This window comes from Tenebrio molitor, chromosome X (assembly GCF_963966145.1).
Source record: "Tenebrio molitor chromosome X, icTenMoli1.1, whole genome shotgun sequence".
NCBI classification, from domain to species: Eukaryota; Metazoa; Arthropoda; class Insecta; order Coleoptera; family Tenebrionidae; genus Tenebrio; species Tenebrio molitor.
In genome coordinates this window covers 10,323,252-10,348,752 of record NC_091055.1, presented here as the reverse complement: position 1 = coordinate 10,348,752, position 25,501 = coordinate 10,323,252, and the positions used below count along the sequence as shown (strand labels likewise).

The following is a 25,501-nucleotide window of genomic DNA, read 5'->3' as shown; positions in this document are numbered from 1 at the left end:
AAATACAACAATATTTGTTTAAATAATTTCTACAATAATCATTCGAAGATTCAAGTATTGTTACTGTTTTCAAAACAGATTAACTGCGTCATTTCGTACTTACACGTAGTAACTTTAGCATTTAAAAACGAAAGGTTGGTAAAAAGTTTACGGCGGGTAATAGTAAAGTTATAAACAGCTGATCATCACTGTGACACATGTTATTTTGCAGTATCTGGATACAATAAAAATTATCTTTATTATTATTGTTGTGATAAAGTAAGAGGTCCATTAGCTCGTATTATGAAAAATCATATATTTTAATATCTTTGGGTGGTGCAGTTTAGTTGTTGAGTTTGTGATACTAGTTGTGATTCCCGAATATCTTGCGGATTTGTGAGCCGGGACATTTCACAATTTCAGGTAAATCCACATTTTGTTTTTATATTTTATAATAGATACGTTTATTTATATCTTCGAAGGGATTAACACCTTATTTTCGGAATTATGTTGTTTTTATTTGAATCAATAAATGAGAAAACAGGAAAAACAACAAAACGGTTATGGACAATAATTATTTGCAATATAAATCGAGATCGCTTTAATTTTTCGCAAAGCTTACAAACTAAATTTTAATATCAATAGCTACCCTAAAACAACGATTGCTTAGAAAAATTATATGTATGTATACACTATGATTATTAATTTATTATATTACATGAATAACTTGTATAAAGGTAGATACAATGTATCGAACACATTTATCTAAAGTGTATGTTACATGTACCTACATGCATTATATTCATACAAACAAAACGCAAAATGTCAAAAAGCATATACACTATGTGCAAAGAAATTTATTATTTTGTGTTTTGTGATTAAGTTGTTTGAAACAATCACTTGAATATATGTGGAATACTGAACTGATCCACAACACACTGTATCAGTAAAAAATGTCACTAGTGCCAAAAATATGAATGTATAATATACTTTTGGTATGTTTTTTGTGTAATATTGGAACGGTTTGTAATTATCAACTGGCATATTCTTTATTTGCAAAATTGAACAAACTGCAAACAGTGTATTGAAAAAACAGTTGTGTCTGTTCATTAATAACATTGTGTGCGTTGAAATTGTATTGCAATACGTTTCAAAAACAAATTCCACCAAATATCTCTTTTATAAAGATGACTTTATCGGTTCGTCGAATTTTTTTTATTATAAAAGCGGCGGAGCTTTACCATTTTGTAGCAGATTACCTGTATAAATATACGAGTAGTTATCACTTTACGTCTCCGTCAATGGTGAGTGTTTGAATGAGCTTTGGTCGCTTGAGGCATTTCGAAATAATAACGAGAGAGTTTAAGGAAAAGTTTATTCATGGCTAGAACTGTACAAGAAAATTTAAGGCCTGATACCAGCAGGTTGAGTATCATAATGTCCACTGAATATACTGTCTGGGAATAACAGTAGGCTTAACGGGACCAAGAAAGATTACGGGGATATCTAGTGGTGACAATGATAATTCTTAATAAATTTGCATTAACCACGTCAAACAAACACTAACCAATTCCGTAATATTCATATAAAATTTTAACAATAATTATCTAATCAATTAATAATAATTAACAAAATATAACAGCTCTCATAACTCAGAATCACAGCTTTCACTAACTGTTTTTCTAGTTATTATGAAATTTGTCTCGAATAAAATTGTTAGGGCGGCATGCGCGACATTTTTCTAACATTTTAAAATGATGGTCACGTCAGTATACCTAATTTTAGATGGTCCAGCCATGATAAATAAATCTAAGAAAATGTATAAACAGCGTCACGTAATATACAATCTTGTGAATAATTTGTACAACCGTGCCATCAAGTCTTAAAATGCCTTTAGTGTCTAAAACTAAATATCAAAAGCTAATCGTATCGAAGCACATATTCAAAAATAGTTAATAACGTTATCGTGTGCTATATTGCTCCATAAATAAAGTGTCTCGTTTTTTTTCTACTTTTTTTTTGGAGGGAAAAATGTCACGCATGCTAATTTACAATAGATATTTATCAGGCGTACAAAAATGTGTGTATATTTTTGCAAATTTTAACCCATTTGCCCCTCCCTCTTTATGCGGTCCATGTAGCATGTGAAGATAGCTTGAAGATTAGCAATTGAAGAAAGCACCATAATTTTATAAATGAGTTGACGTGATTTAAAATAGTCCATTTATAACAATATCTTATTGTTCATCGATTCGGGCCCATTTAGAATATGATTTGAGACCAATCCTCGAAAAATGCGTGTTTTTGCTTCGATCATTTGTGCAACTGCCGATACTTAATTCAAAGTCTTTATACCTCAAACCAAAACAACGCACTCTTCTACGAATTCGACTTGGAAGTGTCACACCTGAACCATTATCCTTAAAAAATGTTCACACTAAATTGCTAAATCTGCTTTGGGAGCCACTTGGGAACTGTTGCTCTCAAATAACCGAGTGTAATATGCTGCTGCTGCTGCTGCGTATGATTGCTTATGGTTTTTAAGGCTAATGGACTCAGGATGTTCGAGATTGGTTCGTGCTGTGCTTGCCAGAACGAACCAAGCTTTATTCTATCTGGTTGTTAATTCAACAACGATTATTTACAGGATTTTACCCCTAGCGTACAATAATTGAAAAATCATGTAAATGGTAGTCCTGTTAATTCGAACTGCGTACATCGAAAGCGCAACAACATTACGTCTTGGAATGAAGTAGATCTTGTACTTTGGGAATTAACAGGACGTGATAATAAAAATTCATAAAGTTTACATCAACTGTCTTTTCATTGGAGACCAGTTTTGTGCCGAATTTTCAAGCGGGATTGAGCTAGCAACGAATGCTGGGACATGGTTGCTAGTTTGATGAAAATTTAACAGAGAACTAGCCAATAGATTCACTGTTCATACAACTATGACGTTACGGATTGTTTAAATAGTATACTTTAAAAGTATTATCAATAGCGATATGAGCAGCAAAAGCAGTTGACACTTAATATACGATACCTTCTCCATCAAACTACACAGCACAGACTTGAGTCCACTTAGTTTTTATCTCGGAAGTATCCAGTTCAAGAGCTGAACGCAACGAACGCAATTCTGGTTGGATATACGGAATTCGATGTATGCAAGAGTGAGTCTGGAATCGGCCGAGATAAAAGGACGTGTAACGTGGCCATCCGAGCATAGCTCTTAAGCTATGGCGTGATCGGGGAGGAGCGGGGCCAGTCTCAGACGTCTGCAGACTTGGAGCTGATACTGGGTGTACGACTGTGTAACACTACCTTGTGCCCATTTTTGGTAACGAATCCGTCACTTTCGACCAAGACGGCCGTCTGGTGGGCCTCCACCTCCCCGTCGCCGTCCCCGGCGGGTTCTTCGACGTTCGCCGTCTCCGGACCGCCGGTCCGTTGTCTGTACTTGCGCCACGCGTTCTGGATCAGTCTTGCACAGTATTCTTCGCGTTGTCGGTGAAGCGTCGAACTCACTTGTTCGTACCCGGGTTCGTTTTGTCTTGGTTGCACTTCACTAAGTTCAGCGGTTTCCTCGATCTCGTTGCCCTTGCGAGCGAAGAAGTCTTTAGTCAGCGCATCTAAGATATCTACACAAAACATGAGGTCACCCTTGCAAATAGGAATGTCCATGTAGTAGATTTTGTATTTGTTGGGTTTGTGGATCTGCAAAGGAGGCTCCAGAACGTCGAAGAGGTCCGACAGTTGGTCATAACGGATGTACTGAGTCCCGTCGGGATCGAACTGCTGCCATATCTCGTAGTACATGTCGTAGTCGTCGTCGGTCAGACCTTCTTGGACATCTTCAGTAGCTTGAGAATAATTTTCTAAAATCACAGCGATGTACATGTTGATCACGATCAGGAACGAGATAACCAGATAGCTAAGCAGAAAGGCGATGCCGATTGTAGAATTGCCGCAATTTCCCGTCTCTCCTATTTCGTTATTCGGCAGTTTGCAATCTTCTTCGTTGATGATACCATCCAGCACACCGTCCCAACCTGCCGATGTGGACATCTGAAACCCCAATGGTACTCACACGACAAAACCAAATTGTCTCGTACCTGAAATAGGAGAATCATGGATTGACAGAACGTTTTGAAATTGTACACGTCGTCCAGTCCGCTTTTGTCCTTCACGTGCATGAAGAAAGACATCCCGAAGATGGCAAAGATGAACATGACCAAGAACAACAACAGACAGATGTTGAACAGTGCAGGCAGTGACATGGCTAGTGCGAAAAGCAGTGTTCGGATGCCTTTTGCTCCCTTGACCAATCGAAGAACTCTTCCTACTTTTGCCACACGCACCACTCTCAGCAGTGTCGGCGATACAAAATACTTCTCGATTATATCACTTAGAACCAATCCCAGAATAGATAATATCACTACCACTAAATCGAACAAGTTCCAAGGTTCTGTAAAGTAGTGGTATCGTAAAGCAAAAATTTTCATGAGGCACTCGGTACTAAATATAACAATGAAAATCGTGTTAAGGGATTCCAGCACCGTGGTGAACGTTGGGTGTTGCTGGTAGTGATCCATCGTCATCGTAAGCATGTTCAGTCCAATAAACAACATGATTATCATGTCAAATTTCTTATTTGATACTATTTCAAACACTATAGCTTGAGGTTTCCACTGCAACACCGAACAACTTTAACTTGACACTTACATTTACATCTCTCTTACCCTTGGTCTTGGTATCGCTTTCATGGGTTTCTTCGACCCCATTTTTTTCATCGCGTGGTAGTATTTTTTCTGGGCATCTGTCATCATCAAAGCTAACGAGTCTCCACCCTGCAAAACAAATACTTTCATAACACTCACTAGACGATCACCGATCAGTACCTTCTTCTTTTGTTCGTTAAAATTGTCGATGATCACACCAATGAACAGATTGAGTGTAAAAAATGATCCAAATATTATGAAAAATACGAAGTACAAATACATGTAAATGTTGGTTTCTCTTATTGGTTGTTTATTTAGCTGAAATCGTCATATTGTGTTGTAAGAATTTCAACTAAGTATGTGCTATCTTACATCTCTAGAGTCTATGGCGTCGTTCATTATCTGTATCCATCCTTTGAAAGTAGCAACTTGAAATAAGCAAAGATATGCCTTGCCCACGTGGTCGAAGTTCATTGGAGAATTTTCCCATGTGTAATTTTCAGCTTTGCACGCGTTATAATCGGGGATAATCTCATAATTCAAAGTTGTTTTGTTTCCATCTACGCACTAAATATGATTTGTTAATATGGCTCCGAGATGTTGGTTGTACAGTACCTTAAAGTATTTACCAGCGAACAGTTGCACACCCATTATAGCGAAGATTAACCAAAATATTAAGCACACTAGTAGCACATTGAAGATCGATGGTATGGCTTGTACCAGTGCATTTACCACAACCTACAAGACTGTCTGTACTCTCCGCATCTATCGATTAGTATCATCTCACCCTCATCCCTTGCATACGTGACATGGCACGTAGTGGTCGCAGAGCTCGCAATGTTCGCATAGTTTTGAAAGCTTGAATTCCACCAGCACCAGCGAGAGAGGCAACGAAATTGATTAATGACACCTGCGAGGAATTAATTAGATCGGCATTTTATCTCTCAAGTTCGAATCATCTTACCATTACGATCACAAAATCTAGCCAGCACCATGCATTTGTAAAATATTTTTGAAATCCTAAAGCTAACCATTTTATCAACATTTCAAAAAAGAATATCACCGTAAATATTCGATCCATATAGTACAAAATATCCTGCAGTACTGGTCTGCTCTGGAGGTGCACATCCTCCAAAGCTAGAGCCAGACTGCTCAATAAAATCATTGTAATCACAGCTGTTTCGAAATATTTGTTTTCTATCAAACGGAACGTCTTGTATCTCAAATTCGCCCATCCTTGCCAAAACGGCGAATCTTCATCTCCTGCAAGGAAGGGAAATTTTTTGTAACAAGTGTCTGGACAACACTCCGCCGCGTATTCGTCGATGATGTCTTCAGTGTTTGCAACGATGATGTCGTCGTTCAAAGGTCTTTCGCTGTCGTAGCGATCTTCTTCCATTTCTGAAACTCGTGGCGTTAGTATTTTTGCCACGAGAGTCAAGACTCTTACCGTCACCGATCCCCAACTCCTCTTTGCTCGCGTCTCGCTTTTCTTCATGTTCGTCTAGCATGTCTGCACTGCCGTTGTGACTCTCGTCTTTAAATCTGTTTTTGTGACTCCCGTAAGATTTGTTGCTAATTTCGTCTTCATCTAAGTGACCTATGAACATGCCGTGTTCTAAAATCGAATTTCCGATTGTCTTGCTTTTGTTTATGTTGTTTTTGCCTCTTTTTGGATCGCCTGCAAGTTTCCCATCAATAAATCGATTTCAACGTAATCGAACAACTACCATGAACTGTCAAGTCCATCCCAGTACCGATTGTCACTTCGAGACGATCTTTTGGACTTTTTTTAATCATACCGTCAGCTAAAATCTCATCTCCTGGTATTTCTAAACCACCATCTCTCGCATCTAAAATTGTTTACTTTTACAAATGTGAGTCACGTTTTAAAGTGTTGTAATAATATAAGTATCGAATAACAGTTGGAATAAACATAAATTTATCTAACTAGAATATCATTGTTTCGTCATTTCGAAAGCAAAAATAATTATTTGCTAATTACGATTTTGTGATTTAAAGTAACATGTCCACATGCAAACGAAAAGAAAAATATTCATCTAACTGCAAATTAAATTAAGTTGTTTGTAATACATTTTCTTGGAACTAGAAAGATGTTTGAATTGGCTGATTCTAATTGAGAAGTTGGACTAGATTTACGGATTCTAAATAATGAGACCACTTTAGATGGAGTTCACAAATGTGTGAAGACGATATAGATGAGAAACGAACATACACTTTGGAAAACAATGCAGATGAACAAAAACAGAAGCGCTGGAGTAAGTCACAGTCACGTTTCGTTAATTTCGTTTGGATAGCCTTTCACGTTTCGCCATCTAAAGTCAACATGCGAAATGATAGTTGCTCAAAATAAGCACTACATTTGTATAGCAAGCAAAACCAGCGAGCTATCAGATTGTTGGATAAAAACCTTGGTTCCAACTGTTGGACGGTCCCTCACCTGACGGCTGGTCGGATATTTGGTTGGTGAGCTTGAATCGAACCAGTTTAGCGATATATAAGACGCTGGCCTTCGTCCATCTTATGAAACGACCTATTCTGTCAAAAGCTTCGGCTATTTTGTTCGTGTCATTGTCAGCCGTTGGTGCCGAAAGACTCGAAGATCCAAAATTGCTCAAAAGCAAAGCTAAGAAAAGATTAAGGACCTACGGGCGAACTCACGATGGACCATCTGCACTGGGATCAATGAGACATACATACCACAAGGTTACCGATCACAACCGTGGCGAGGAAAAATGGAATACAAGATACGTCACCCACAAGCATACAGTCCCACATCGATTCTATCCATTCTCCACACAATACTCTAAACACTATCATAAAAGAATGCATAAAATCGGTAAAATTCCAGCGTGGAAGTTCGTGGTCGGGAAAACGGTCGACATTATCTAGAATATAATTTGTTGCTTAAAACTAGCAAAACTCGTTATAAATACCTGTGTAGTTTTTCCCGAACAATTGCATACCCATCACGGCAAATATAAATATGATAATGCACAAGACAAACGTTAGATTTCCCAAAGCACCCATGGTTCGACCCATTATGGAGATCAGTAAATTCAAAGTTGGCCACGACTTTGCAAGCTTGAACACTCTCAACTGAAATACGGACAGTTGAGAAAACCGTCAGAATGGCATGTACTGACGTACCAATCTGAACGAACGTAAGACTGACAATCCTTGGACGCCTTCGAGTCCAAGTTCCAGTAAGGAGAGTGCCACTATAATGAAATCGAAGATGTTCCAACCTTCTTGGAAGTAGTACTTTGGACTCATCGCGATCAGTTTCATGGTAGCTTCTATCATAAACGTAGCAGTGAAGAACTGAAAGAGCTAGTTAGGCGACAAGTCGAGTTGGACGAGTAGTTCATACGTAATTTCCACTTTTCAAGGCTTTTTCCAAATCTTCGTCCATGGCGTGGTGATCCAGAGCCATGAACAAGGTGTTAACCACGATGCAAAGTGTGATGAAAAGTTCGACGAACGGATCGAAGACGATCAAATTGACGTATTTCGTCAAGATGACCCAACACTGACAGCAATCCCAAACACAGAACATATCTATGATTTTTATAGCGTAGGCTAGAAACCGCTCCTTCATTGTCGGTTCTTCTTCTTCACTGTCGTGGCCTGAGAAATAATAAACGGAAACTGAACGAAGCATTAGTAAAGGTAATAGTGACACACTCTTTTTGGGAAAAGAGGTTTTGTGCGATGCGATAGTGCGACAGCCGTTCTTAACCGCTGGTTAAGTCTAGTGGACCATCGTATTTTTGTCGCTTCTTTAAGCAGATAAACATACGGTATCATTTTTTTCGGTACAGTCCTTTGAAAACAATACCAAAGAGTGAGTAGGTCAACACCATCGAAAATTGCTTGCCAAATTTCGGTTAAGAACAATCTAGGACAGTATGTGTTCTAGTAAGTGTTTACTAGAAGCTCATGCTGTTACAGATACGCAATCAAAAGGCCAATGAAATGATGTGGGAATTTAATTTCAGTCATGATTGCTCTAACTAGATGATCTCAACATCAAATCTAAATTATCAACTAATGAAGAATCGTGACACCTTAACTGCTTCATGTTCGTTCAAGTTGTGAAGAGTATATTTATTATCAAAGAAGTTGAGTGGAAGGAACAATTAAAAGAGACATGAAACAGTAATGATGTCTATCTAATTATCATCTGAGGTGCTTTTAATATAAAATGGATTTAGTGCCAAAAATTACTGATTATTATCATTATATAAGATGTATTTTATTTACCTAAGAAAAGTATTTCTTGTTAAATATCCTCCGCATTGTACAATTGTGGTAAATAAATAAATATTAGTTGAAATGGTCTAGCAACACATTTATAATGACATTTATGTCAGTGCGGTTGCTAGTGTTACTAATTTAAGCAAATTGCGATGGTGTGTTATGGTCTCTTGTGAAGGGAATGTATTTTGGGGTCAAATGAATCTGTAATTTACCTCCTCGATCGCTGCCTCCACTTACAGCCGCCTGCTCGATAATGTCGTTGAGCACCATCACATCTAGAACCCACATTTTAAGACACCACCAATCTCTTTCTACCTCTCACCTCTCATATCTACGACGGTCTGCCTTTGGTTGTTGTCGATAAATGGATTGTCTAGTTTGTTAACTTTTGATTCGCAGAATTGTCCTGTAGGACCGTCCTGTTTAAGCGCAAGGTTATTACGTCCGTCTTTATCGATTCCGGCTTAAGCATTACTTACGTAGTCGCCTTTGTGTGTCTTATTACTCATTTCAAAGAAGGTGTTAGTGGCTCCCGCTGGTCCATTCCTCATGGATCGACATCTCAGTTGCCTCTCTTTCGTCATTACTTTTCCATTGCTTCCCAAACCGCCTAACAAATCTCCATGAGAAGTGTATGACATCCGTGAGGCATGTGAAGTGTACGATGAATGACGTGATCCTTAAGTTAGAGTCATGTTAATATGAACGCATTTCACAGTAATTATAGAGAACTCAGTGTGTTAGAACGATGGGGGGAATGAAGGAGTCTCAATAATTACATAATGGTTGTCCGCGAGCTGATGATTTAATACGTACCCAAGTTGGCGTAGTACATGGGGACCACCATGACACCGTTCTCTTCGCTCATCGGAGTCACCGCGTTGGAGTCGTCGGCATAGGGGAGGTGTTCTTGGGCGTCGAGATAAGTCGACAGAACCAGAGGCTTGCGGTCACAAGGTGGAGCCACCATGCGCCTATTGTTTCGTATGGTGAACTGGTGGCTACCTCGTGACCCACGTCGAAGATTGAACGGTGACCCGGGTAGACTGAGACTTGCCTGAACATGGACATGAGCGTACATGCGTGACGTGTTTGTAAAACAAGTGTCAATAAGCTTAGTATCGTGGAGTAGCCACAATACTACACTCCACAAGATCTGAATCTGTCATTCTTCACTGCTAGAATCCACAGCCACAGTGAACTACCATTTAGATTGACAAGCATAAGAACAGCAAAGAAGAAGCGAAGCAATAAGGTGGGAAAATAACAGTAAAGTGAGAGTCTGGACACTATAATTGTCATGATTTTTATTTTTGCCGGTCATAGATCAGTTGAAGTATTCGTAAGCAACATTAATTTCATCTATTTCAACAATTTTGAATAAATATCAAGACACTTACAGCGCTGACTTTCCGCATCTTGCTCAGATTAGTAGGAAGTCTTCTTTGTTCACTCACGGAATCTAATCCTTCCGATCGAATGCTGATTTTCTCCTTGTTGTTGTCGTCCTGGCCGTTGGGCTGCCCCACGAACGACTCGTAGCTGTGGCACGAGTAGTCCGAAGACGACTTGATTATGTCTTGGCCGATGTCACCAGCCGCCGCCGCCTCAGCCGCCTCGATCGCCGCCGCTGCTCTTGCATCCGCCCGATCCTGTTTCTCCCTCGCTTTATCTTCGGCTTCCTGCAAAATTTCGTCACACATCCAGCCCCCAATTTGTCTCGCGCCAAATTTACCTGGATAGCTTTCGCTTCTGCTTCTTCTTCGTCTTGCGCCTTCTTCTGCAGTTCGTCGTAGGACATCGCGACGATGGCCAAAATCAAGTTAACCAAATAGAATGAACCCAGAAATATGATGACTATAAAAAATAACATGTGCCAAGGACCGGCAGATCTTAAAACCTGAAAGAAAATCGTAGACTGTGTGACCAGTTAGCGTTTTCTGTTTACCAGTTGGTACAAATTTTCCCAATAATCCTGAGTCATTAATCTAAAGGCAGAAAGGAAGGCCCAACCAAATGTATCAAAACTTGTGTAACCGTAATTCGGGTTTTCACCGTAACCTTGTAGACACGTGTAACCAGGTTTGCACTGTCCTGCTCCCGAGGAGTTTCCACACAGCGGCATTTCACTCTTCTCCTCGTCATAGTACCAGTTAGCTGCGACCAAACACTTAATGATTTCTCTCTGGTGAATCGAACAGACTTACTTTTGTTGCTAACAAATCTTTCCCAGTTTTCGTCGGTCAGATTTCCCCAAGAACCGTCCATCGGAAAGTTTTTAATACATTTTTGTGTCAGAACTCCCATGTAAATTTGTAAACCTATCAATGCAAATACTGACAGGGAAAACATTGTTAAAATTATCACATCTCGTAGATTTTTTACAGATTCTATTACAGCTCCCACGATAGTCTTCAAACCTTTAATACAAAATTGTACAGCATAACTCTCCTGTTAAGTTCTATGTAGTTACCTGGCACGATGGCAACAGTTTTTAGAGCTCGTAGAACCCTAAATGTTCTCAAGGCAGCAAGATTTCCAAGGTCTATACCCATGGTAACATAACTGTAAAACACACTCTATTCATTGTTTGTTTTTTTCTGTTCTCGATTTGCTACTAAAATCACTAGAAGCTTTCTTTCACAATATTCTAGACAACACAGTTTACATCATAATGCATGGAATTATGTACCAACTTAGTAAACAATCTAATATAATCTACTAGAAGTATCTATCGGTTAAATTCTAACTGAAATTAGATCTAATCTATGCTATAGTGTCTCCTCGAATTCTAATTTCTCACAGAAGTATAAATTTCTAATTAAAACGATCATTAACTACATAATTTTCTACGATCATGAATACAAATGGTAGCAGTCACATTGAACTCACTTGTGATATTTTTTATTGCATTTAGCCAAAATTGCAAACAGTTTTTAAGCCAATAAGAAAATATCAATTAGCTGTGAAGTAAGAAGGATCGGGATTATTTTGGGAGAAACAGAACATTTTAGATAATTTAAATCAATGAATAAGTAAATAATCGAAATTTCTGAAATCAACAAATCAGTAACAGTGTATTCGTAGCTGATTAGAAGAATATGTTTTAAGAAATATACAATTTTATTGTTTCTAAAGTAGTTAAAAAATGCAATCACCTTAACTTGCCGTTACATCCTTTCATTATCCTACAACCTATCACTAAGTCATCTAGCATGAAGTTTGCGGTTTTGGGACTGTGAAATAGTTAGTAATGTGCATATTCTAGTACTTAATATTAGCATTTATTAGATGTGATTGTATTATTTTGTCGAACCGTTTCAGTTTTGATATCTAGATAAATTTCTCATGCGGTGACTGTAATATGTATAGATTTTGTTTATTCGTAAAATGTGATTGTTTGTTGGTGTCTTGTTGTATAAAATAACTAATAAATTCGTATTTATTTGGAATCAGAGAACTAATCTACGAAATAATCGCTATCGTCTATATCTAAGCTACTCACGCTAAAGCTATGACTACGAAGTCGAGCCAGTTCCATGCATCTCTAAGGTAGGTGAACGGTTGAAGAATAAAACCTCTCGCCATCACCTTCACAGCTGATTCGAACGTGTAGATGCCTGTGAATATCACTCTAAAAACCATAAAACCGTTTTGTAAGTTGTGATATAGGTCGGACAGGACTTACTCAGTTGACTCTACGGTGGGTGTTGTGGGCGTTACCATGAGGATACAATTGACGAGGATCGTGGTGATGATGAAGAGAGAAAACAAAGGATGCACTAAGATATAAATGGCTACTCGACGGATCGGATTGAAGGGATCGAGTACCCACATAGCATTTGTTGCGCTAAATCGGAATATGTCCTTGCCTTTACTAACTACTACAAAAGTCTGAAAGCAAGATTTAGTCAACGTTCAGACCAGATCGCTCGTACCACACTCTTACCCTTTGGTTGCTGTAAAAAGGGTCGATGTCCTCAAGTGGTGTACTGGCCAATTCCGGAGGAAAGCTGCCCTGAAGACGAACCGGTATGGGCAACCCTTGCTCAAGAGTTGAATCAGGTTGGGGGCCTTCATCTTCGTCCTCGTCCTCATACCGAATCTGCACACACAACCGCATTAAAAACTTCACTGTCCCCCGATTTTGCAGATTCACCATAAACAACGCAACCTTCAACAGGTCATCCGAAAAATTTTATCAAAAGTGTTTGAAGTTGAATTCAAATGTGTACTTGTGTACAGTGTGAAACTAAACATTCTTCACTCAGAATGTCAGTTCAATCGCCGTAGTGTCCGTAACAGCGTAACTGATTAATCAAATAAGAAGAAATGAGTATTTTGTGGTGAAGCAAAATGTGTAGAGTGTTGAGGAAAGAAGCTACTAGAAAGAAAAGTTTACAGTACAACACATGCAGTTAGTGAGTGAACTAGAAATAAAGTGTTTCGAAGATTCTGCCGAGTTGTAATAGTAATCGATTATTTGAAAAGTTTCTACAAACACGCGATTCTTCAAATTAAAATTGCAAAAGTGGCCGAGGAAATTTCTCACGAAGGTAAAAATTCCATAAAAGGTAATAGCTTTTTTATTTGGGCTCGAACGAAATACCCTTTAATCTCGCCGGTTTATGAATAAATAATTAATTGTATCACCATCGCTATCGAAAGTTAATAGAGTAGATCCCATGGGAACAAGAATTATGAAAATATCCAAAATCGAATTTCTTGTGCCTTGTAAAACGAGGATAATGGAAGTTAAGTAAATTGAAGCGGCGTACCCTTTCAAGCCGCAACGAACTTTCTTGTTTGCCATTATTTTCGACACCGAACGAAAGTTCAGCTTTAGCTTTTGATGCCTAAATTCACGGAAACTTTTCCAGAGGAAATTGCGCACGAATTAAAGAGTGACGTACGGAAAAGTAAGAGAGATAATGTGAAGACGTCGTGTCAGGTAGCTGTGTTGAAAAGTGGAGCTGGAGTCTATCTACACCCCACACGGCAGTAAGCTAAATCAACAGCGTTGAAGCTAAGAATTTTACTATCTTCTATGAATTAACACAAAAAAAAATTGAAATCTAGTTAGAGCAGGCGTAAATTTGAGAGTTTTACCATTCAACTAGTAACAACATGCTTCAAGTCACGTGTCGTAAATTCCAAATGTAATAAATAGTAGAAACTATTTTTAACTAGGAAAATTGATTATTGCGTGGGTTAAAAATAGTGTTCCATTGGTTATAGATAAGGTGCGAGTGAGTTCTCGATCGAGTGTGGATAGTTAGATGCATAAATTGTAGGCAAAGTGGAAATGCTGTAAATCATCTAATCAAGCATTAAACAAACGTGGCATTCGTATAGATGCAACTGACGATGTATAGAAAAGAGAGGAAACAGAGGAGAACAGTGTATGTGAGCCACAAGCGGCGTTGTTTCACAAATTTTGAAAAATCGTCAGAGGCATTAATGGCTAAAAAGCAACTCTTTTGAGCATTTTTAATCAGGAAATCTTACTTCTTTTTTCTTTTTCCTTCGTCCAAAACCGGTCTGCTATAAAGGTTAGAGTTTAACATCGATAAGCACATAACATCGCTTCGCTACACTACATCACATGATTTTCGTGGTGAATAGTCATCGTGAAGGACCATCGACGATATTGCATCGATTATGTGCCGCCTCTCGATATTTTCGATCAGAGATTACCATTAAATTTCGAATCCGTCACGGTAACAAAGCACCATATCATAAAAGAGAACATCAAAGAGAATCCTGTGATGTTATGATATGAAAATGGACGATTTTTAATTTGGAGATGATCACCGATATGTGTTTGTACATAAGCATAAATGCGCCATGACGTAATATTTAATGCCAACACGTTTTTCTCATAGTCGTTTTTACGTGCGTCGATAGAGGGTTGTTATTACTTGACAGTTTGATAGGATTTTACTGTTCACAATGTAAATACATAGAGTCATGCATGCTTCCAAGCACGGTTGACATACAAGAGTCCTGGGAAAATAAATACGAGACAAAAATAACCAGAGAATAAAATGTATGGAAGATGTATCAAGTAGAACAATCCGATAGTTCACCTTCGACCGTTCCAAGTGGCGAAGGTGAAGTATCGTTTGAAGTGAATCTGAATCTGGACATGTGAAGTGAAGAATGAAGTCGTGAGAAATGACAGGTGCTATATACCTCTCCTTCAGCTCTTTTCTTTTCGAGCTCCTTCTGTTTAACATATTCTTCTGCAATTCTAGTCTCGATGATCTCAAGCGACTGGCGTGTGAATGGACGGAATAGGCAGCGCTCCTCCTCGGACGATAAGTCAGAGGCTTCGGACATGTCTTCTCGCGCCTAGGCCCCCACGATACCCTACAACAATCAGATAGCCACCACTCAAATAAACTTCAATTAGTAAACGTCCAACGGTCACTCGCCACGAGTCTCAGAGGACTCGAGTCCTTTCAGCTTTGGAAGCCAGTCAAATTTGACTCGTGGATGTTTTAAATTTGACAATAATTCCCGACATGAGCTTTTAATACATCTCATTGTCTTTATCCTGTATACGGTGAACTCTGTAATTCCCTGAGCAGAGAGAGATGAAAATAAAATTGATTATTTCCATTCGCTTTCCCGCGGAGAGAGAGATGGGGAAAATGTGATTGGGCGGAGTCTCTCAGACTGTATGTTTATCTTATTCTAGAACAGAAGCTGAGAGAGAGATTCAATTTATATAAGTTACACTCTAGTTTTGTGTTTAGCTTATTTGTTCATTATGATCTAAGATGAATAGTGTTAAGTTTTAAAACGGGAGGAAATTCTGGGAAAATCAATGATCTCCGTAATTTCGGAGGAGCAGAACGTGGGTGCTGCCACCCTCAGCTCCAAATAAAAATAGAAACAAATCCTTTACCGTCACGACAATAATAACAGACGATGTCAGTAAGCCCAACTGAAATGCCAACCTTCGACGACAACGAAAAAAATCTAACTTTAGATCGTAGATGTCAATTAGCGCGAGATTGCTTGGCAACGATTTTTTCCCAAGATCGAGATAATATTCTGAGTCGGTTGTTTATAATGCGGATTCATTATGTTGATACGTTTCTTGGCATTGCTTCAGATTTCATATTTTTCACTGTCTAACCACCATAAAAAATTGTAAAATGTCTGCGATGAATCAATCAGAGGAAAGGCGAATTCACGCACAAGATAAATGGAGACAATTCGAAATTTTAAGTTGAAAAATGAGACATCATACTTCTTAAATATCGCCACTCGAGCGGGCAATTAATTCGGGGAAACTGGAAAGCTCAATTAAATCCGAAAGGTTTTCAGTATCGACCTACATAATACAATTCCCAAGGAAATTTCTCGTTTTAATTCCATTATTTGTTGCGAGAATTCAAAAAGTCATTTCGCGTATTTGCATTTGATTTCGGAGGTCGATTCATTTATGTACACGCTAAACTCTCCCTCTTCACATTTATACTCACTCGTATTCAGATCGGGCAATTTTGGGGGCCAAAAACATTACTAACCTGAAAATAAAAAGAAAATAGGTTAGTAATGGGGTAATTTTGCTAATTGTTGCTCTAAATTAACTGTGTGCTTGGTTTTGGCCTCTGGTATTGCAGTGACCATTAGGCTAATTTATGACCTAATCGCAATATTGAGTACTTGGGATATGAATGAAATTTCTTACGTGTAATTAATACAGACCGCTCCCAGACTAATAGGTTGAATTAATGTAATTTGCGAGCAACATTTCCCTAATTATATTTGTTTCATCGATTTTACTGCCGGCTGAAATTAATGATTCTTTCACTTTTGGAACTGTAATCCATTCGGACATTTCATTTACCACTCTGCGACAAATAACTCTCCTTTCGGTTACATTTTTATGTCAATATTCACTTAGAATGACAGAACGGGATATGTTTTGAATAAATTCCAAAGTCGTATATTTACATAAACTATAAAACGTACCCTCCCATATATACTCGCTTACGTGGAACACACCTTCTCTGTCGTCATTTATTTATGGAGGGAAAGAAACCCGACAAAAATAAGAATTTTTGATAATGTGAACGAAACGTAACTGAACACTCCTTCTATTTTTAGAATTAATAAAGGAAATTGAAGGAAAGTTGTGGTTCTTGATACTCAACAGGTTGCCATACTGTTGGACCAGAAGAACCGAATCAATCAGTCCGACGTTCACTAATTAAATAGAAACAGAAAAAAATTGACAAGTCAATCCGAATGACGTATCGAGTCACAATCTGCTACCATTAATATTTCAGGACGGATTTTAAAAGAAACTTTTTAGGAGACGTGCTCGCTAAAATGTAAACTCCTCTCCACTGTTCATTTACGAAGAGGTTAAATTAATTTTGTAAGAAGTTTGCAGTCGGGCTCGAGTTAGGATGTTCTTTATATCAACGCACAGCTTTGAAGGATTATTTTTTATTATATGGCAACCGTTTCCCGAACATCCCCAATTTTCCGGCTATTTGCTTTGAACATTCGTTTAATTCCATTTCACCCCAACACTCAACGTTGCGTTCGAGTCAGTCAGAATGTTTCCCTTTAAATAAAATCGCGCTCCACTTTTACTTCATATTACCAAAAAGAACACGCCGATGTGTTCAGTAAAAACGCAAATATTATACCGTCGGACATGACCCGGCGCCTCCACCAATTTTCTTCCCCACATGTTCATTTGAATTTGTTTCGCCACAAAACAAATAAACTACAGCTCTGTTATGAAATAACAAACGGAAACTCGTGTTATTTTTGTCAGACATTTTCAAACTTGTCTCATAAATTTGAAATGAAATTGATTGAAAGTGGTATTAACAGTGACATTAAGAATTTATTCTGACTTTCTTTCGACTCTTAGACTTCTCAGATCAATTCGTATTAATTTGTCAATAATACAACATATCTATTTTAATCGAATTTAATCAAAACTAAATAAAACAGTCAACAGACGTCAGCTGCTAGTCAAACGAAATTGTATTTGATTTATGATCGAAATTACCAGATGCCAACAATTTCTATTCGGGAATAATTTTGAATCTAATGAACGTCATAAAATTTACTACGACCGGAGACCCGCAATATGTCAACTTCCTTTCTTTTTGGTAATTTTAAAATGAAACACTACGCCGGATTAACTAATTATAATAATTGTGGGTTTGTAGGTCTCAGATGTGTCATAGATAGAACTGATAAGTTTTATACGCACTTGGGACAAAACAAACTTGAAGTGTAAAAGTTATATCGACTTCTGCTAAGTCACACAGAAGTAATGATTTTTATTGGCGTAATAAATGTCTGGGATGATTCCGGTTTATTAAGTATTTATGGGGCTATAAAAAAATTAGCGGCTACGATTTTCTCGACGTGTTAAATAATACTTCGGCTAACCTGTCCAGGAGCATTTGTCAAATTAGCCGGCGTATCGAGCCAGTATCAAATAATTATTTATTCAGATTCGTATCTTTATGTGGGTATACATAATCAAGCGTAACATTTATATATGTCACATAAATAGCTACAGTTATCGGGATTATGTATTTATTAATTTTACAAGCAATTCAATTAAACGGCCATAAATCATTCAGCTAAGTCTTATTTAAACAAGACTTTTACTGCGAACCACTTCTGTTTGTTTTTATTATTATGTGTATTTATTTTTAGACATCAATTTTGGGAATCCTATATGATCTTAATCCGGGTTCGTAGAGTAGCAACAGATTAATTTTGTATTCGTTAACGGTTGCTTTAACTTTGTAAATGTGGCCATCCACGAAATTGGTTATTAAAAATTACGTTTGAACATTGCAAACCTGAATATTTCGTACTTCAGTCAAGTGTTTATCCCGCGGGAATATCTGCGAATATGTTAATATGGCTGATGTAAATTTGGTTAAGTCAATTTTTACGGAACAGTAACTTTTTCAACGAATACATTGTGAAGTTTATAACTGTTTAAGAAGGGGCGGTATCCCCGCAGGTAATATTGTTAAACCGCCGAATCAATATTCATGAGTTTCAAATTAAACATTTACATACGCTTTGTTTTATTTATGAGTGAAATGAACAGTATTCTATTTCGGCTGACATTTTATAAAAAAATATACACTAGCGGACAATTTAAAAACTAAAATCAATTCTGGACTGTGTAACATGTCAGCTTTAAACTTATTGATTTTGTTTCGTAGTAACGCAACAATTTCATTTGTTACTAATGAAGTTAAATATTTACTCAAATTGACGGAGAAGATTACCGAAAACTTGCGCAATATTTCATATTTATGTTATTTTGCAAGTGACGCACGTGGGTGGAGGATTTACATTTTGATTTATTACCCTCGTTAAAGCTTCTTCGTGGATGCTCATTACTTGTTTAAAGTTAGTCGGAAATTTTCGATGGTACTCAATCAGCCAATATTGTTTATTTTTGGCGAAATAAATTACAAAAGTTTTTACATGCAGCGACAGACCTATTATATCCATTAATCCGACGTTAAAGTAATTACATGTACTGAATTGTATACCCACCCTAATTAGACTTCTCGGAGATAATGATGGTAATTCGGAATTAAGCACCCTATTAACATCATATCACACTGAGACTGGATGTATTAGATATTCAGTTTGGGTTTGAATGAAGAGAACTTTTGTCTGAATATTTTCAGACCTGGAACCAGATTTCCACACAATTAACACACTAGTGTGGAGCACGTGGAGCACATATTTATTAGAGAGACCCTCATGACGGTCCAGTTGGGTCGAGAGTGAGGTTCGGATTATGGTGGATGCGCCGGGCGAGAACCCAGATATCGTTGCAAATAGCAACAAACAGCAATTAGAGAACACTGTGTTTTTTAATGTCGACGTAGCTTTGTTACGTCAAAAAAAAATCTTTTGATATGTAAATAATTTATTGAATTTCAGTGCTGTATGATACGTGATATTTTAATTTTACTTTGTTTGGCTTGTACATAATTAACAAGCTAACAGAGGGTTTGTGAATTTGTTATTTATTAGAGTGTGGTAACAGTTTTGTTACGTCCAGGTACTGGTGGTAATTATGGTGGATGCGCCGGGCGAGAATATCTTATTACAAATAGTAATAATCAGTAATGAGTGAATGCGGTGGTCAGTAGGTTTTCCGTGTTGACCACTTTTGTGGAATTTAATTTGGTTCGGACGTGGTCGTGATACAAAGTAAAAAAAAAAAATTGTTTCTGGTAAAAATGAGTAATTTGAATTTCATGTAAATTAGAGTATTGTTTGATGTTGAGGATTTTACATGAAATTAAATGAGTTTAGGTTTGAGTTGTTCGTTTGGGGAGCGAAAGAATATTAGAGGGTTGTTGTGAAGAGGGGAAGACGTCGAGTGTGGAGATAAATTGAGGAAGGAAGCGTGTCGTGAGTAAAAGTAATTGTTTAAGACCCACCTGCATTGAGGTCTGTCAGAATAATCACATGGCACTGTTTCTAACATTGAAGATTGGCGAAAGGCGGTTTCATGGACAGCACGAGGACGAGCAAGATTTTGAGCACTATATCAGTAACGGCAAACGACAAACGGCAACAACAACAGTGTAAGCACTGCAGAGACGGCAAGAATAAGCGGTTTAAGTGCTAGTTGATAAGTGTGATACAAGCTCGAGAGGGATTGTGAACGAGCCTTACAGTCACCCCTATGCGACAGAGCAAATCGATATTAAATAATGACCCACAAAGTTCCCAGCAGATAATCGCCTCGCTAAAGCCACTTTACTTACATCAACTCTGTTTGTTATGTATGTATGTCCTTGAAAAATCATGTGGGATATTAGTCTTCATTTATTGCTAGTTGTGGTACACAATGGATCGACAGCCGTTGGGTGGTCGCGTCGAGCACAGAACACATGTCAGAGACACTCGCGTTCAGGGCCTCGGCCGCGGCCGGGGGGCATGCCTCATGTCTCTCGTGCAGATATTACGCGCGTCTTCGCGCCCCCAGCACTACTCCGACTTCTTGTGCGATCGCCATTTCCTCTAGGCTGCAACGTCCATCTTGATGCGCGACTTTGGGGGGGAGGGTGCGCCGCGCACGGTCTACTTCCAACCACCCAGCTCCGGATTGGGACCGCTCGTCCGTTGAAAGGGCCAAGAATTCGCAGGGCGAGTCACGGGCCGGCCACCCCCGATAGCCTTTTCGACGCCAGCTGCGCTTTCCGTTTTGGCGGCCGACGTTTGAACGGGCGGCGTCGGTGCGATTGCGCCGCCACCACGCCGCTCAGACTTAATCCTCCATGGGAGACTGGCTGGCGCTGTGACGTCATATGGTCAGCAATGTTGCGGAAAGCGTCGCCATGGAGACTCGCCTATTATATGGGCTGCGAACGCCTAGCCAAATCATTCGAGATCGATACCCACATGCAGGATTACCAACGCCGTCATACAAACTCTTCCGAAATCGTCCACCGCCCACGCGACGACACCACGTGCTTTATTTAACCTCATTTGCATACAATCCTCTCACCTCCATTCATACCTAATAACCAATGCGATCGTTTTCCCTAAACATGAATGATTATATTGTATTTATAACACGGTTGTACTCTTTTGCGGACCCGCTTCTAAATATAGACCATTCAAAATTCCTCACGCTTTGCCATTTATCGCACACTCTTATTTCTAATCTAAATCTAAACAACAGTCCCAAACTAATTCTACTAAATCAACACGAAACTAATCGTTTCTGATAGTGTAAGTCTAATCTAAACCTCTATCTTGCCTCATTACTTTTTAACTCGATCAAACCATACCAGAAATATACTGACGAAATAACAATCGCCAACCATCGATCACATCTAATTAGCAAAATTTATAACAACAAAACAGCGAACGAAACTTTCTTCTTCTTTTGACCATACTTTTAAAAATTCAAAATTAATTCCATCATTCCTCGTACTGTTTGATACTTTTCATAAAAGCAGCGAACTTCATCATCGAAATTATTCTATTTGGAAAGGTTCCTTTTTTAAAGCAGGTGTCTGAAGTCTGAAATGTCGGAGCTGAAAGATAGATGGCATCAACGATCAATTTTTCAGTATTTAGTACATATTGTACGTGCTTGTCACGTTTGATAAATTTGATACCTTTTTCCTTTATCTCTAATTGTATCTACGAGTATATGATAGAGCAAAAATTACAGTCACGTTGTCGTAACAATTATATTTTAATCGTTATCTTTCTACATTTATTTCTTACACAATTCTTGTTTTTAATGCCTACATTTGAGATTTCTGTGAAAAATAGAGAAGAAAAGGATAATAAGGAGGAATTATAATTCGTATTTTCAATTCGATCAAAGCTTTATTCTTGCCCAACAGACTTACAGTGGTTTATACATTTTCTGTATCTATAAACTAAATCGTTAACATAATACACAATTGTATTTATAACTACATATACATGTGTATATACGAGACAATTTTTATGCAACTAAATTTGATATTTCATTAAAGTACAATAAAAAACATTTCATTTAAATTTATCCTCCGTCAAAGTTGGCGTTGAAGAGTCGGTTGTGAACGCACCACTTGTCAGTCCGCAGAGTAAAAACACAAACAACGCAAAAAGTGAGGTTACATTTAAATAGCTGATCTGTGGTGCGTTCACAATCAACTCTTCAACGCCTACTTGGAGGATAAATTTAAATAAACACCCGATATATATTTTTTTTAAATATATCTGTAACTATAATCTGATACCAAGAAAATACGTCACCAGAAGTTTACAAAAGATAATATTGATATATGTAATTTAATATTATTTTATGTAGTTGAAAAATTGTCTGTCCACCTGGAAATGGAAATAATTCTTCTGCTAATTAACAACTCCCTCAAAGTACATTTTTGGAGTTAGATATCTTTTTCGATATTTCTCGTCCTTTAGTATTTTATTTTCACATATATTTTTTGTGTTATTATGATCGTAAATTGTTGACACAATGTCACAACACGACGTCAACAAACAACTTTTCTAAATGTGAAGAAGAATTGAATTTTTGAAGCTCTCGTCGCTCCAATTATTAAATAATTTAATTATTTCTGTTGTTGCTGAAGATTTTTTGCGCAAATAAAAATGAATAAAAAATATATCTTACTACTCCTCCCTAAGACAAATCTTACCGCAGTCTGGAGTACTCTTATTAAAAATGAAGAAACAAAACGCATTTGGCCTTTTACTCATGACTTATGAGTTCTAAAAGATATGTTTCGCATTGGCAGAACGCCATCTTATGACGGCATCCGAAGATGTAGTCTCTGTACTATGTATGTATCCAAGAGAATAATCTATACTAACGTATGAGATGCTAAAAACTAACAAAATAAATTATGTTTAGAGAATAAATAACAAATGTAGATTCATTAGCACCGTTTTGATAATAATTTTATCGTGAAATGAAAGTAGTAGCCACGCTATTTGATATAAAGTGAACAAACAGGAAGTAGACAGATGAGGATGCACTTATCATCAAATTACGAATCTGTTCCCTAAAAAATATTTCAGTGAGAGTTCGACTGGTATTGAAAGCACAAAAGTATGAACGTCTCTTTGATATTTGTTGTGATTCTTTTGAACGTTATAAAGGAATCAGTGCTCGTAAGCATCAGAAATGGTATTTATATATTTACTGAGAAAGAGTAGGTCTTTATTGAATTTTCTGCGTAGATAAAGTGCTGGTGAATAGACCGTTCAACAATCGCAGTTCTTCTCCAACGAATTTCGAACATTTTAGACGTAAAAGATATCTCGGTTTGAGCAAACGTTTCAAGGTGATTATCTGAACGTCTCTGTTGTAATATGTCACCTCGGCGCATCCCTTTCAGATTAACAAGAGATATCAAGAATGTGTGGCCCCAGATGATGCGAAAGGTCATTGCAAGCATCTCATTTTTTGTCCTATGCATGTGTTAAAAAATGCCAAAAATGTCCTGGATTATCTTTGCGTCATCGAACGAATGTAGTAGAGTAGTAGAGTTAGAGGAATGAAGGTAATATTGGAATTTTATAGGCACGTCGGTGTTTGTTGCCCTGATGATATAGCCCTAAGTGGATTAGCTGGCTCTCAAATAATCTCGGATCTACCCGGAGGGGGTGACGATTACGATGAGAAAGATAACACGACAGGTGAGCAAAATTTTTGCGACCGTCCAAATGAGTAAATCTGTGATCGTGAGGGTGCGGAATCCCTATCGAGGGAAACCCCGGGGGCAAGAAGTCGATCGGTCAACAGTGGCCTTGGATAGCAGCGCTCTACCGACCCAAAGAGATGGCCCAAGGTCTGGAACAGCAATTCTGCGGAGGCTCTGTCATCACGGAGTACCACATTCTGACGGCGGCTCACTGCACATTGGGGTGAACCATCCAACCCTGTCCGAGACCGTTCTCATTAAAAAATAATTGCAGCCTCACCGCAGACGAAATACGAGTCCGTTTGGGCGAATATAATTTCGCGCAAGCAAACGAGTCCCGTTCCGTCGATCACATCGTCGAATCAATCACCGACCACGAAGATTTCGACAAAGCAACCTATGCTAATGACATTTCAATTATAAAACTCCGAACAGCGACCAGTTTTAACTCGTACATCTGGCCCATCTGTCTCCCTCCGATCGATCGCGATTTCGTAAACGAAGTTGCGATCGTTGCCGGTTGGGGCCAAGTGTACTACGCCGGACCCGTCAGCGAGGTCCTGCGACACGTCGAGGTCCCAGTGTGGACTCTTGAGAAATGTGCAAATTCGTTCCTTCAGAGGATCACCGACAGTAATTTGTGTGCCGCCGGCTACGACGGAGGGAAGGACTCGTGTCTGGTAAATCGTGGCTTTTAACGCCTTATCGTGTACAAAACCAGATGCTTTAGGGTGATTCCGGAGGGCCTTTAATGTTCCAACTGGAGAATGGTCGCTGGATTACGATCGGGATAGTTTCCTGGGGCATCGGTTGCGGAAATAAAGGCAGTCCAGGCATTTACACCAAAGTCAGTAGCTACATACCCTGGATTATCAAGAACACGATCGCAAAATAGACTCATTACGAGGACACGCTGTTCGGAACTCCACTTTCCGGGACTTTAATTTTTAACCAATGCTACCCCTCTACTCATGCTTTATACGTACTTTCCATTTTTTCCCTACTCCTTATCGAAATCGTGACTGGAAATCGTACTCAACTAATCGATGAGTCTCAATCCAGGTGATAAGGATTTTTCCTCCTAGCTTAACACTAGAAACTTCTCGAGCATTCTCATGACAAGTTGATCAATAAAGACCTAATTTCCACCGGTGTGGTTTCTCATTTTTATTTACCACTCAACCAACTCAAAGCATTATTTTGCTTTGATATCAAAAACACAAGATTGAAATAGTTCACTTCTACCCAAAATAATGAAATTTAAATCCTTCTGTTTTAATTAAATATCTGTTAGAGCTTTGTTTTTATCAA

At 38.3% G+C, this 25,501-nt stretch overlaps 2 protein-coding genes across 13 annotated transcripts; one reads left to right on the top strand and one right to left on the bottom strand.

Moving 5' to 3' along the window:
• Positions 1 to 565: 565 nt before the first annotated feature.
• On the bottom strand, positions 566 to 21,105 carry LOC138140033 (sodium channel protein para-like). Of its 12 annotated transcripts, none has more exons than XM_069060699.1 (31): positions 20,786 to 21,105; positions 16,478 to 16,522; positions 15,177 to 15,353; positions 14,490 to 14,525; positions 12,931 to 13,086; positions 12,670 to 12,875; positions 12,487 to 12,615; positions 11,455 to 11,546; positions 11,189 to 11,401; positions 10,930 to 11,138; positions 10,717 to 10,881; positions 10,382 to 10,663; positions 9,798 to 10,038; positions 9,461 to 9,660; positions 9,304 to 9,400; positions 9,194 to 9,256; positions 8,092 to 8,369; positions 7,869 to 8,042; positions 7,655 to 7,817; positions 7,419 to 7,606; positions 7,129 to 7,363; positions 6,428 to 6,550; positions 6,148 to 6,378; positions 5,662 to 6,098; positions 5,485 to 5,607; positions 5,313 to 5,435; positions 5,070 to 5,264; positions 4,878 to 5,015; positions 4,719 to 4,826; positions 4,092 to 4,667; positions 566 to 4,044 (listed from the first exon to the last, which is right to left on the bottom strand). In XM_069060699.1, exons 3-31 carry the CDS (start codon positions 15,321 to 15,323, stop codon positions 3,247 to 3,249), a joined length of 6,126 nt encoding a protein of 2,041 aa, XP_068916800.1. In that variant the 5' UTR covers positions 15,324 to 15,353; positions 16,478 to 16,522; positions 20,786 to 21,105; the 3' UTR covers positions 566 to 3,246. The 12 variants fall into 12 exon arrangements, with proteins under 12 accessions (XP_068916800.1, XP_068916801.1, XP_068916806.1 ...); XM_069060700.1 differs by having other exon boundaries at positions 7,159 to 7,363; XM_069060705.1 differs by having other exon boundaries at positions 8,092 to 8,348.
• Positions 21,106 to 23,479: 2,374 nt separating this feature from the next.
• Positions 23,480 to 25,338, top strand: LOC138140038 (trypsin-1-like). The gene is made up of 7 exons (XM_069060716.1): positions 23,480 to 23,673; positions 23,727 to 23,830; positions 23,885 to 24,018; positions 24,070 to 24,185; positions 24,236 to 24,413; positions 24,465 to 24,870; positions 24,921 to 25,338. Exons 1-7 carry the CDS (start codon positions 23,598 to 23,600, stop codon positions 25,083 to 25,085), a joined length of 1,179 nt encoding a protein of 392 aa, XP_068916817.1. The 5' UTR covers positions 23,480 to 23,597; the 3' UTR covers positions 25,086 to 25,338.
• Positions 25,339 to 25,501: the final 163 nt, after the last annotated feature.

Bases quoted from the DNA above. Each gene is read 5' to 3' on its own strand.
- LOC138140038 (XM_069060716.1), top strand. From the start codon at position 23,598: ATGAACGTCTCTTTGATATTTGTTGTGATTCTTTTGAACGTTATAAAG. The intron at 24,186-24,235 runs GTGAGCAAAATT...TGTGATCGTGAG, and splicing joins TGAGAAAGATAACACGACAG to GGTGCGGAATCCCTATCGAG. The intron at 24,414-24,464 runs GTGAACCATCCA...AAATAATTGCAG, and splicing joins GCGGCTCACTGCACATTGGG to CCTCACCGCAGACGAAATAC.
- LOC138140033 (XM_069060699.1), bottom strand. From the start codon at position 15,323: ATGTCCGAAGCCTCTGACTTATCGTCCGAGGAGGAGCGCTGCCTATTC. The intron at 13,087-14,489 runs GTAAGATTTCCT...TTGTGTGTGCAG, and splicing joins GAAGGAAAAAGAAAAAAGAA to ATTCGGTATGAGGACGAGGA. The intron at 5,016-5,069 runs GTAAGATAGCAC...TGACGATTTCAG, and splicing joins ACGCCATAGACTCTAGAGAT to CTAAATAAACAACCAATAAG.